Source organism: Daphnia pulicaria, chromosome 4, assembly GCF_021234035.1.
Source record: "Daphnia pulicaria isolate SC F1-1A chromosome 4, SC_F0-13Bv2, whole genome shotgun sequence".
Lineage (NCBI taxonomy): Eukaryota > Metazoa > Arthropoda > Branchiopoda > Diplostraca > Daphniidae > Daphnia > Daphnia pulicaria.
In genome coordinates this window covers 243329-256121 of record NC_060916.1, presented here as the reverse complement: position 1 = coordinate 256121, position 12793 = coordinate 243329, and the positions used below count along the sequence as shown (strand labels likewise).

The following is a 12793-nucleotide window of genomic DNA, read 5'->3' as shown; positions in this document are numbered from 1 at the left end:
ATGTGCAACTCGTAAACGAAATATATCTGAGCTCTGCAGCGTGAATAATACGACGCAGTTTCGTCCGAATAAAAAAAACCAGGATGAGAACGACGATCCCAATAAATATGTGCATCTTCTCAACCGACAACAAAGGACCGAAATAATCAAAATTCCTGCATTCATCAAAATTTGAAGGGCGAACAAATAATCGAAACGGCATCGTCGCCCTTGAAAATTCACGCCAAAACCACACACACCGACGAAATAAATTCAGCAGTCGTATTCGGGACCATCTCGCTCAAACTTTCATGCACTTGGCCATTGTACAAACTCTCTGTCTGTCTGGACATCTTCTTCTTTTATTATTTACCATAAGAAAGGGAACACGTTCGGTTCTCGTCTGGAGGGTTTGGTGCTGAAAAACATTGACGAGAGTAGACCACGATTTCCTTTTGAACAACCAGACGGTGCCAAGAAAAAAAGAAAAAGTAGTTTTTTACTCGTGAGTACTCAAGACAAGTTCCTCGTCTACTTTTACGTCGCCTCTATATTTTTGCATTTATATAAGAAAGGGGGAACGGTAGCCATCGAAGAATTCCGAGCGCGTGGCAACTGCTGCAGCATCTTCAGCTCTTTTTATATTCTTCTTCTTTTTTCTCTTATTACGTGAGTGTATGTCTATACATATTTTTAAATCTTAAAAGGATAGAGACGTCAGAGCAGTCTGCTGGGGGATTTTTTGTGCGGAGGAAACGCATCCGCTGGATGGTGAGTGAGAGAGACGGTGCGGAGTAGACAAATAAAGAAGCTGGAAGAAGAAGATATATCTGTATGAAGAAAAAATGAACAACGGGGAGAGAAAAATCAACGTCACTCGACGCGATGAACAACAAACGGAGAGGAAAAGGATAAATTTGAATAATAAGAGTCGACTGCTGCAATGCCCATGGCCTTTCACCCTCAGCCCAGACACAATATGATCGAGCTGTTTATATATTTTTTACCGCACTTTTGAGATTTTCAATGTCGTGATTTTTTTTTGATTAAATTTTTCTAAAATAATTTATTGTATGGACGTACAATGGAAAGGATTTCTATTCGATCGGCCCAGCATTTCATTGGATTCAATCCGGTTTTAGAGCGCTTCTTATCATTGACCCTAGCGCTGGAAAATAGTCGGCGAGTGAATAGAATATAATTTAAAATACGGGAAAATATATTCAACATCCAACAACAAAGATATTATGTTACAAAAGGCTATACAAAACGTGAACTGCTGGGCAAAAAGATTGTTGGACAATCAAAAGGAAAGCTGTAAATAAAATAGCTCCCTTACGGGTGGGGTTTATTCGCTATAGAAAGATTTATTGAAATCAAATTTTTTAAGTAGATTTTTTCATTATTATTTCGTATTAAGAACTGTTATTTTTTTTTTTTAGAAATAGAAGACAAAAAAAAAACAGGATAACTAAGGAGTTTTTCATCCGGGATTATTCGAATCAACCAGGGGGCAATAATAACTTTTTCCGGTGTATCAAACACGTACGTATACACACAGAGCATACATACACATATAGTATTTTTATACGTGCAAAAGAAAATGAATTTTTGTTGACTTGTACACATTCGGTTCATCGACCCAAATTTCATTTAAGGTCATCAAACACAATTTAAATTATTATTTTTTTTTATTGAATTTTTGTTAAGATTTAATTACAAATTTTTTAGAATGAATAAATGAGCAGATGATGTCAGCTGTGCTGACACGAATTAATTAAAACATTTTTTTTTCATCTTCATCGAGATGCTATAATATTTATTTATACATCCCTAGGGAATATTTTAAAATTTCATTAAAATCCGATCATATTCGTTAAATATTTATTGTTATAATTTTTAATTAAAAAAAAAACAAATTTCTGATGCGAAAAAAATTTTTCCCGTGGAAGGTTAGATAATATTGTTAATTTTTTTTGTATGTAGTTGAATTACATAAAATAAGAACAGTCAATAGTAAACGCAACAACATTTGGAAAAACTGAACAAATCATCAAAATGGTGCAAAAGTTATTTTCTTTAAAATAAAACAAATAATCAAAATAATAATTGATTGGAGCCGAGGAATGGAACAAGGAGAGTTTTCATCATCAAATAACAAACGAAAAAACGAAAAAAACTCTCAGAGGAGTGACCGTTGACGTGCCGACAGGTAAATCACGGCATTTATCAACATCAACGTCATCAGTCGAACAATAGACGGCCTTCGGGCAACGCTGTACATGGCAGCCGGTCGTTCACCTATCAAAAGAAAAATAAATAATTCAAAAATTCAAAATTTGTAAAATGGAAAAATAAAATATTTGAATTTGTTTTTCTCATTTCCGGTTTAGACGATTGCAAATTGTCGTGTGAACCAGAATTAAAATAATTATTCCTATAGGGCGGAACCTTACGTATTTAGGGTCGACCATATAGTAAAAAAAAAACAGTTACTTTATCGTATTACTTTGTCCAAATAATAAAAAAATGTTGTGTAGGACTAGACTGCGGATATAAAACAAAAGACATCGATCCCTTTTTGGTGCGATGACGTCTTTTGCGTTCAACCGGAAGAGAAAAGAAGAAGGGAATAAAAAGAGCTTCAGGGGGATAACAGGAACCATGTTTCTGGTGGGGGTTTCTGGGCGGAAATGACGCTCTAATTCCTAAATATCGTCTTATCCACACAGCAACAACAAGAAACAAACAACCTCTAAGCTCCTCCCAGCACAATCTCTTCCCTTAGAAGCATATTAGTAGGCTACATGTACATAATTAAATCGGGATCAAATTTTAATTCCGTTAATGATGAACCAATGAGAAGATATATAGTATACCCCCCTCTCTAAGAAACGCTGTGTTCTAAAAGGAAACTAATGTTTTGCTATATCTAAACATGACTTGTTTGTCACCTCCTCCGACACACGATGTTTAGAAATTTTTTTCGAAACAAAAATGATTCCCCCCAACCAAAATCATTTGTTTTCTTTTTGTTTTTAACCTAACCGCCCCGAAAGAACCCCAGGCTATGCTGGAAGCCATGGCCTTGTTATCCCTCCCCTTATTTGCATATTTCTCGAAATTCTTAAAAAATTTTATTTACATAAATAAATGAATTAACTTTAAAGTTGAATACCTTAATTTGCAGCTAATGCATTTATACCTAATTTGGTAAAAATCTAATCCTCTGCATCCTCTATGTATTCATTTTATTAGATAAAAAAAATTCATTGAGGGGACAATTCCAAACATAGTTTCAAGAAAGCCATAAACAACTTTTTCAAATAACTACGATTCAAGAGATTAAGTACTTAAAGTCCCAAAAGTACTATCAGTCAACATACTTAAATACAGCTAGTGTAAAAAAAGCTTTTCATTACGTACTGTTTCTTTCGTATGCTATATGTATGCGTATTGCCTAAACATACGTAACGTGCATAGGCACGGTGCGTGAAATGGCCTATACATCTAGTTTGTCCGTCGATATTGTTGACTAAGCATATCTATGCATCGAGTGTGTCACCAAATGGCTCACATAATGTTTTTTAATTCATTTGTGTGGTGTGTGTGATGGGTGCTACGAAGCGAATTGGAAGTGATGTTTGGATATTCGGAAAAATTTTCAAAGGTCCCAACTGCCAGCGTCTAATATGCCATGATTGTGAAGGATCCGAAACATATCTAGAATGGCACAGTGGATCAGCATCGTACTAGGACCCGGGAGTCCCGAGTTCAATACCCATCGCAGTCATATCAAACAAGTGGCACGGGCCTTTTATTAAGTATGTTGAATAATTATTCTACCGCTGCTGTGTGAAATTTGGACGAAACAAGCCGTTGATAATTTTCTGCTAGGATGTATACAAACTAAAGATAAGGTTTGCAATAAACTTGATTATCAAACCAATTCACGCGATATATACTTATTTCATTTGTTGATGTTTCAAAATGTTTGTTTTTTACATCCCGCCAAAGAGATGCAAAAAGTTAACATTTTTACCTTTTCTTAACGCAATGTTTAGTTAAATCATGTGTCGTTTAATGAGGGGCGTTTATTAGGTTTAATGTCAAAAGTGGCGCGAAGGTAAAAATGAGAAAAAGAAATTTACTCCATTTTTTTTTAAAACTTTGTGTTTCCGTTTTGAAAACATAGAATTTAGAATATTTTCAAAGCATGGTCATGTTTCCCTTTTTCAACACAGCGTTTCTTAGAGAGCCCTTTACATCAATATACCTTCTAGAATGTGAATAGAAGCTTGAGCTGCCGGTGCCGACGATGGCGAACAGACGTAAACTCCCGAATCTAATTATTTCAAAATTCATTTAAAATTTTTAATAATTTTTTTATTTTAAATAATAAATTTCAATTCTCACCTCTGCGTGCCGCTTTCTGAATGAGTAGAGAACTGAGCGTCGTAGCTCCGCGTTCGACCATGACGCTGATCCCGCCTCTTTTCGAATCGTAATTCACCGTCTTTTGTTTTATTTTTTAAATAGTCACGCGGGAAAAACGAAATTAAAAAAATACCAAAAATAAAATTGAGCCAATTGGGCACGTTTGAATCATTACTGCTGCGCAAAACAAGAAGAACGAAATAAAAATGAAGAAAACGATTAACCCGCGTTCGCCCGCGTCTTATATAATAAGACCCCCCCCCATTCTCTGATTGTTTCACAGTAGAAAAAAAGTGGGGGGATTTTTAAATGGACGTCAGCTGTAGCACTACATTCTATGGGTGTGTCCACAGCAATCAGCACAACATACAGAGTGAGTGGGAAGATGTGATAGAGAGAGTTTATCGGTTTTTCTTTTCTTTTTTTGTGGACGATGGAAGAGAACCGGAGGACAGCACAATCCGTTTGGGCGTTTTTTTTCAAGTGCTTCTATAACAGCTCAACATATAGTGGGAGCTTTGCGCAGTGTGTGTGTATACCATTATCTGTCTTTTTAAAGAGTAGAGAGGGGGAGAGAGAAAAAGAGTGTCGGCGTGAATTTGAGCTCAGCTGATGCTGCGACGGAATTAAAAGAATAGAGAAAAATACTAAAAAAACAAAAAGATAACGATCAATCTAGTAGATTTCTTTTGTTTTTTTTCTCTCTCTTTTACGACGTTGTTGGGTGTATCTATATTGATCGGCCAGCTCACTAGGTCAACAACGCAATTTCATTTCTCTCCCTTTTTATTTTATTAATGCAATTTCATTTTTGTGTGTTTACTTGCTGATTGTGAGTCCAGAAAACGTAATCGGGAGGCTCGGGCGTGTGCTGGACGAGGCAGGTCAAATTGATTGTGCTGCCGATGTCGATGTGCATCTCGGAGCCGCCAAGAATCACCGTCGTCGGTTCTATTTAAAAAATAAAAAGATTTGAAATTAACGCGGGAAAAATTTTAAAAAAATAAAGCAAAACCAAATTGATCGTATTTATAGTATTACCGACGACAGAGAGGTGGATGTAATGGCTGACGCGGGGCGTCACTCCGATCTGACATTCGTATCCTCCTTCGTCTCGGAACTGGACGTGGCTGTTGTGTGTGTACACGAAAAAGTCGTTCAAACATTTGCCCAGAGGGTGTGGCAAATAAGGAAGAAAAAAAAATCGATAAAACTACATCAACGGTACAACAAAAAATCAAATCAAATTTGTCTCATCGTCTCCCTACACACGAAAGAGAAAAAACAGCGGGTGCAGAAATCGATATGACGCGGGACTGACGTCCGCGTTTACAGTCTAATAGTTACATCAGAGTAGCAGCAGCAGTTTACTTTTTTCTTTTTCTAGAATGGAAAAAAAGTTGATTGACTATAACCTGATTTGAAGGGACCAGGCGTCGCCGTTGCCGCTGATGCCCGCGCTGAAACGCCGATCGGCCGTGTACTGTTTAAATTAATAAAATTATTGTGAAAAATAATCATTTTTATTTATATTTTTATTTGATTTTTGATTTTTGATTTTACCGTTTGATTGCCGACCGTCAGCAACTGCAAATCCAAGTAGCGGATCCACGCCACTTGCTGTTACACAAATCATTTCAAATTTTAATCGAAATCAAAATTTAATCAAAGTTGGACGTATTGTTATTATTATTCTATCAACGCATTAGATAGAATTTGTGGATGTTTATATGGGACGTTTAGAATGTATTATTAAAACAGCGCTGGCAAATCCTCTTATAAATAGCGACGGAGGCTAAAATATTTATTCAAATCTATAAAAGACCACACCCTTATTATTATTATTATTTTCCGCGTAATCATTAAAAAATTTTAACGCCAAAACTCTTTTCCATCAAATGTGTTTTTTTTTTAACTCGTCGGTTACAGCATTATTACTATAGAGCGAACCTTACGACACAAGTTTGATGAATATTTAATTTTTTCCTCCATGTGAATGTCGCGCGACCGTGTATAGGTGCGAATTTGCATCTCAACTTTTCGGCGTATTATTAAGAACGGGGTAGTATTAGTACAGTAGAGTGTACCGGCGCAGCCAGCCAATGGCAACTTTTGTTCTTGTTCACTTTCAGAATTTACAAACTTTGTTTCCCGCTTCATCGCATATTAAAATTCGCCGTTCAAAAATTCCGTCTTGTAGGCCTATGTAACGGCGGGAATATACGAACGTTAGCCCCACCCAAAAATAAAATAAACATATTTTCTCAAACTCTGATGAAATATTTAAGTATAAACGCCATTGTTATTAGCCCATATAATAAGCCGCTTTGAGCTCGGTGCGTCTTTTTCGTGACTGAATAAACCATGCATATACGCGACTCTGCTCTCTCTTTTCTCTTTTTATTCTATGATGACATCAACTCTAATTTGCACGAATGTCGGCAAACGGGAGGGAACATGTATAAGGCACAGGCGGGAATAATTGAATGTCGGGACGCAGAGACTGTCGAACGCAAAACGGCAGCGGCGGCAATAAGTTTATATACAGCCCCCCTTATAAAGTCTTATTATATACCTTGGATCTATATAGCTTCTGCTGCTGCTGCATTTAGGGATATATTAGTACTATAGATGTATTAAGTTTAATCAACTTCTTACTTTCAATCAACGCGTCAGTTGGGTTCTCCACCCTCTCTTAATGCCGGGAGAAAATGAACACCCAGCGGAGGAAAACAAGAAAGACAAGACTTTGTGATATCCTTTTCCGCAGCTCTGCTGCTGCTGCGGACTGTGTGTGTGTCTCGGGAAACTTTGCAATTTAATGGAACACACGCGGACATGCAAGGGAGCGAGGTGCTGTTTGTTGTTTGTTAACTAATGGACAGCACACAAATCAACGGGTGGAAATGAGTGTAGCAGCACGTTATAAGGCGTTGACAATATTCGCAGAATCGTCTCCATACGTGATGATACACTTTACTGTACTCTCAACTCGCGACAGTCTTCTGAATAGTTCATTGGCGATCAAAAGCAAATTATTTGCAATTCTTTTTGAATTTGGAATAAATTTAAAACCAATTTGTTTGAATTTTTCCCGATTAAAACTCAACGTTTGGAACAGTGATCGCAGGCGTTTGGTGGCCTATTCGGTTAGGGCGTTAGCTTCCCAACCAATAGGCCGTGAGTTCGAGTCCCGTGCGAGACATGCAAATGATGATACTTTACTCTCCACTCACGACGGTCTTCTGAAACCATCCTGACGATAAGAGTATAACATCTGAGGCGAAATGTCATTTTAAAATATTTTTTTAATCATTTCGACACATTTCTTCGGAAAGATGAGTCGATGTTTTTTTCCCCCTTGGCCTGGGGGGATAAAGACGACAGCGACAAGGAAATGATTGGGACCTGTCGAGAGTTTCGTCCGTCCATCCATCTCAACCGCCCAATATAATATACAGGGCTGCTGCTGCTGTTGTATATACGGATCCATTCTTTGGCATCTATTGCAAAGTGAGAGACGAGGCCCAGCAGCACAAGAGATATTTTTCTCCCATATAGTCCCATATATAAATTCTTACATGGGTCATTGAGGACCGACTGGGTCTTTTGTTGCGTCGACCGAAAAAAGACGAAGAAGAAGAGGCTATCAAAAGTTAATCGAGCAGTTTTCTGATTGAATTACAAGAGCTCGGCTGTAGTAGATTTATCTTTATTGCAGTCCCTTGTATATATAATATGTATAGGCCTATATATATCTATATAACCCGTCCCGTTTATAGAAAAAGGTTTGTTCCCCCCTTATTCTTTTTTTGAAAAATGGCGCCAGTTTATTTGGTTGAACAGCTTCGAGTGGCTGACGTGTCTCCTGCTGGTGACGATGGTTGTATAAAGGAAGATGTAGTATATACATATAATAGGCTGTGAGCTATAGAGCAGCAGAGGGTGGCAGAAAATAGAGGTCCAAATGGATGTTTGAGAGACCCAGCTGTGTGCTGATGTGGCTGATGTCGCTCCTGTCTTTAAGGGCGTGGCGATGTGTGCCTTGTGCATGTGCATAGTCGCAGAGAGATAAGAAAATAAAGGCCTTCGGTGTGGAATATATATTGGATCGTGCTGGGGGGGTGGCCCGAATATCTCTTGCTGCTGGCCGCACGACGATGACTTTTGTCACCGTCATCAAATCTAATATTATTATATATAGCGAAATGATTATATATTATAGTACTATATAATAGAGAGAATATATAGGCAATTGGTAACCCCGCACCTGATATCTATCGGTATATATTAAATGGCCAGAGGGCTGCCATGCAGAATGTTTTATTTGATTATATAACAGCGAGAAACGAATCTAACGCAATCGAAATATAATACCTAATACACCTCTTGTCCACACATAATATATAGAGGCTATCGGCTATACTATAAACCTATCCCCAAGTAGCCCTAATATCATTTCCTCGAAAGAATAAAAAAGAAAATTTTTATACATAGATATAATGTTATATTATATTTCTAAATTGCTGGTGCAGATTTTCATCCGATAATAGAGAGACGTCAGTTTGCATATTGAAGAAGACAGAAAGCTTTTATACCGCTTTTATAGGAGAGAAAAGCGGATAGATGCGGGCCGAAATTCCCGGAGAAACTAAAGATATCCGATCGATATCAATCTTACAAATAGATATGTAGGCTACTACTGTATATATATACCTATACAGGCATGATCTACCCGTGTGTGGGGAGAGCAGCAAGAGAGAGAGAGAGACTCTCTATACGAGCGCATTTATATATGGGCGTATTAGTATTATAGGATCGGATCCCCAATTTTATTATTCTCCGATGCAGCATATTTTCAGTTTTTGAATAAGATATCGTAAGATATAAGGCTAATATGTAAGCTGTAGTCCTATTAAGTGTATGCTATAGAGAGAGAGCTATTAAAGGACTTATTCCGACTTATTCGGAAGTGAAATATTATATAACGCAGAAGTTTTTAAGGCCTATTATACAGTGAAGAACGCTCAATCTCTCGATTATATTAGCTGTAGGCCTTCAGCGCCATGTTGATTAACAAATAATCACTTTTTTTACTTTTAGATATTGAAAGTCTATAAAATGTTTATCATATCAAAAATGACGGACTCTTTTTTCTATAAAGATGAAGGCCCTACAGCGCGCTATTCAAAAGTATAGATATAGGCATTATAGGCTACAATACATGCGGAGATATAATATATGCTTTAGCTTAATTGTTTATTTTCTATGCGTTTAATACATAGACCATAGACATGTCTATGTATTAAGACATCACAGCAGCAGGACGCAATTTTCAATAAATGGGACGTCTTTTGCTGATGCTTCTCCTGGTCTAAATACATGAAATTTGTGCTGTGGGCTTGCGCAGGACGATGGTGGAATAAGGACTTAATTGTCATCAATAGTTCATTTCTCTCTCGATCCTGCGTATGCTCTGCTATGCTGATGATTCTTCTCATAGAAATGAGACCTAATAACAGTTAGTTCGACTAAAGCGACATCAAAAGGATTTCCACTTATATAGAGAGAGTTCAACCAACCCCCCTTCCCAGCAGCCCACCCTTTTATCACTTCTTAAAAGAGATGGAAGATGTAGATATTATATTTCCTTAAAAAAGAGGATTATTATTAGAGAGCAGCAGAAATGGCAGACAATAGAATACCCCGGGCTGCTGGCGCTGTGTGGTGGCGGTCCAGCGCATTTGCACAAAAGATGTAATATACAGCCATCACATAATTTCATCTCATAGGCCTATATTCTTAATGATAATATATAATGGTGGATAATGAATTCATTATGTTAATATAATATATAATGTGATAAGGGATTTTAGCTGATTTCGGATCATTTCATGCTGAGAATTAAAAGAGTCTCATTTAATTAAAAATTTTATTTTGATTTTTTACCGTTCGATTGTCCAAGAGGCCAGCGCCAACTTTGCAGGTCAAAAGGGCCGTTTTGCCGTGAGCGACAGTCACGTTTTTGGCAGTTGCCGTGACCCCAGCAGCAGCTGAAAGCATCAGCTGAGGAGGAGGATTTTGCTGTACTAGTCCTCCTGCTGCTGCTGGCTTATTAACGACGGGCGAGTGACTGCTGGAAATCGTGGCTTTTATTGCAACGCCAGTCGTCTGATCCCGCTGCTCTGCTGGCATTGCCAATAACGCCGATTCCTGATGATAATAATCCATGCCTGGCGGCGGTAGCTGGTGTCGCCCTCCTCCATCTTCCGCTACTCCGGCCACCAGCACCACCACCGACTCACTTTCTGCGTGTGCCGCCCAACGACGACGACGACGAACGACAAGAAAGAAATATTTATATGCAAATTGTGCGATGGTGTCTTTGAGATCGAGCTCTAAGATATATATAGATGTGCGAAAAAATCGATCGACAACATCAAGCAGATGCTGCTGCTTGTTGGCTTCACTCTTTATATGCAAATGAGGTTCTATATCTATTTCTTTTTTATCTTATTAGATCTAGGTAGATGCGTTGGAAATCAAATCTATGTATAATAAATATTTTTTACCCGCGGCTTGGCATGCGGATTGCAAGATGAACATCAACAGAGAAAACACTGCGGCTGATGATGACGGCCACATTGAGTCAAATCCGGAAGGTGTATCAATCACCACAATAAAATTTTATTTAGTAGGCCTAATAATAATTTCTTCTTTTTTTTTGAATTTTTTTGGCGCGTTAAAACAAATTATTTAAACCACAAATGACCACTGAATAAAGCCGCCATTCTTATTTCAGATTCGTTCTTCTTTTCAAAATTTTGGCGGGAATCGAATTATATAACGAAAATCACTTTTCGCGAATGCTGGAGATTCTATCCACCGGAAGTAGCACAGCAGGGGGTAGAGACAGGAAAAAGGAATGTGGCGTATGTATGTTCACTGGATGACGGTCGGATGTAGACTGGGGCGGTTTGATACAGATCCAGTAGCGTATACGCCGGATTAAATGTCAGCAGAGCGACGCGCGTCGACGTCGTTCGACGTCGCCCAACACCGACGACGATCTTCAATAGACGAGGAAGAAACTCATAGACGCCAGCCGTCGGTGTACATCTGACGTCCGTTTGTATAATATACCTTTGTACTTTCCCGAGAAAATGTTCGACTTTCCATCAATTTGTTTTATTTTATTTTTTAATTTTAATTTTAGCGGGAAATTTGAAATAGTTTTTTTTCAAACATGTCGCCATAATATCGGTAAAGGAATTCAGATTATGCGAATCGACATTTTTCACAGGAATGATCATCATTTGCTGTTTTTTTTGGGGGGCCGGTTTTCCCTATATACACACAGCGCTAAAAAGCCTCCAGGGCAAACCGTGGTAGCTTATCGATCGGATGTGTGTGTCTAAAAGAATATACGCCGCACGTAATGTATAATGTCTATACCGGAAAAGAAAACAAAAAAAACAACAACTCGGTCCGCCATATAAACCCGTGAAAAATCAAAAGAGAAAAAATAAAAAAGTTGTTTGACGATGTTAGAAAATGGGAGCGCAGCAACAAGACCCGCGCAAGCGGAGGGGGGTAAAGTAATATGGAAGCGAAAAAGAAAGAAAAACGGAAGGCGGATGGGCGGATGACACGGAAGAATATACAGGCTCGACCGTGAACGAGACACAGCACACATGCAGCACAGCAGATTATATTGCCGGCCGCCATGCTGGCGTGAGCACACGCGAGACATATCTGCGTATTATACATAAATATATATTATCTATAAAGGCATATATAATAATAATAATAATAGTTATCTAGTATCCTTGTGTGTATATAATTTGATGTTTTATATTTTTGTTAAAATAAAATTGCAAACACCAATTTATTTTTTACCTTTTTTTCTAAATTTTCCTTTTGTATACACCATGTAAAGGGGTGGGGGTGGGATGATTATGATTAAACATTGCATGAATTTATTGCCGCCATTCAACTTAATATATAAGTGTCTAATAATGGCATTTTTCAATGGCGGATTTTTCTGTCAATGTGAAAATACACGTGAAAGATATCCCGTGCGCACGCGAAAGAGTCTAATTGAATACACACAGGCTATGTTATATACCATATATCCCCCCCCCAGGAATGGTATAGGGAATTATATATTATAAACTGCTTTTGAAAGATGAATATCGTCCTTTTTTTTTATTTTTTTGGACGATAAAAATTTGAATAGAAAAAGATGATTTTGCATATTAAATTAAGCTCATAAATACATCGAATAACCCCATCCATTTTCCGAGTTATACAAGCTTTTTATCACTGCCTTATTGTTTGTTGTGTAAGTGGCGCAATATCGCCGCCGTTTATTACC

At 37.8% G+C, this 12793-nt stretch overlaps 1 protein-coding gene and 1 long non-coding RNA gene across 2 annotated transcripts; one reads left to right on the top strand and one right to left on the bottom strand.

Annotated features, from left to right (window-relative positions):
* Window positions 1-121: 121 nt before the first annotated feature.
* LOC124336593 lies at window positions 122-1373 on the top strand. The gene is made up of 2 exons (XR_006917100.1): window positions 122-484; window positions 687-1373. It is a non-coding gene; the product is annotated as an uncharacterized LOC124336593 (long non-coding RNA).
* A 494-nt stretch (window positions 1374-1867) lies between these two features.
* Window positions 1868-11413, bottom strand: LOC124336307 (zwei Ig domain protein zig-8-like). The gene is made up of 9 exons (XM_046790059.1): window positions 10989-11413; window positions 10366-10724; window positions 5980-6036; window positions 5832-5899; window positions 5458-5546; window positions 5240-5367; window positions 4396-4495; window positions 4256-4324; window positions 1868-2280 (listed from the first exon to the last, which is right to left on the bottom strand). The coding sequence occupies exons 1-9, from the start codon at window positions 11059-11061 to the stop codon at window positions 2162-2164; spliced, it is 1062 nt and encodes a 353-aa protein (XP_046646015.1). The 5' UTR covers window positions 11062-11413; the 3' UTR covers window positions 1868-2161.
* Between the last annotated feature and the right edge of the window lie 1380 nt (window positions 11414-12793).

Coding starts and splice junctions, on each gene's coding strand:
- LOC124336307 (XM_046790059.1), bottom strand. CDS start 11,061: ATGTGGCCGTCATCATCAGCCGCAGTGTTTTCTCTGTTGATGTTCATC. Junction 4,325..4,395: donor TCAGAAAGCGGCACGCAGAG/GTGAGAATTGAA, acceptor TGAAATAATTAG/ATTCGGGAGTTTACGTCTGT. Junction 2,281..4,255: donor TTCTATTCACATTCTAGAAG/GTATATTGATGT, acceptor TTCTTTTGATAG/GTGAACGACCGGCTGCCATG.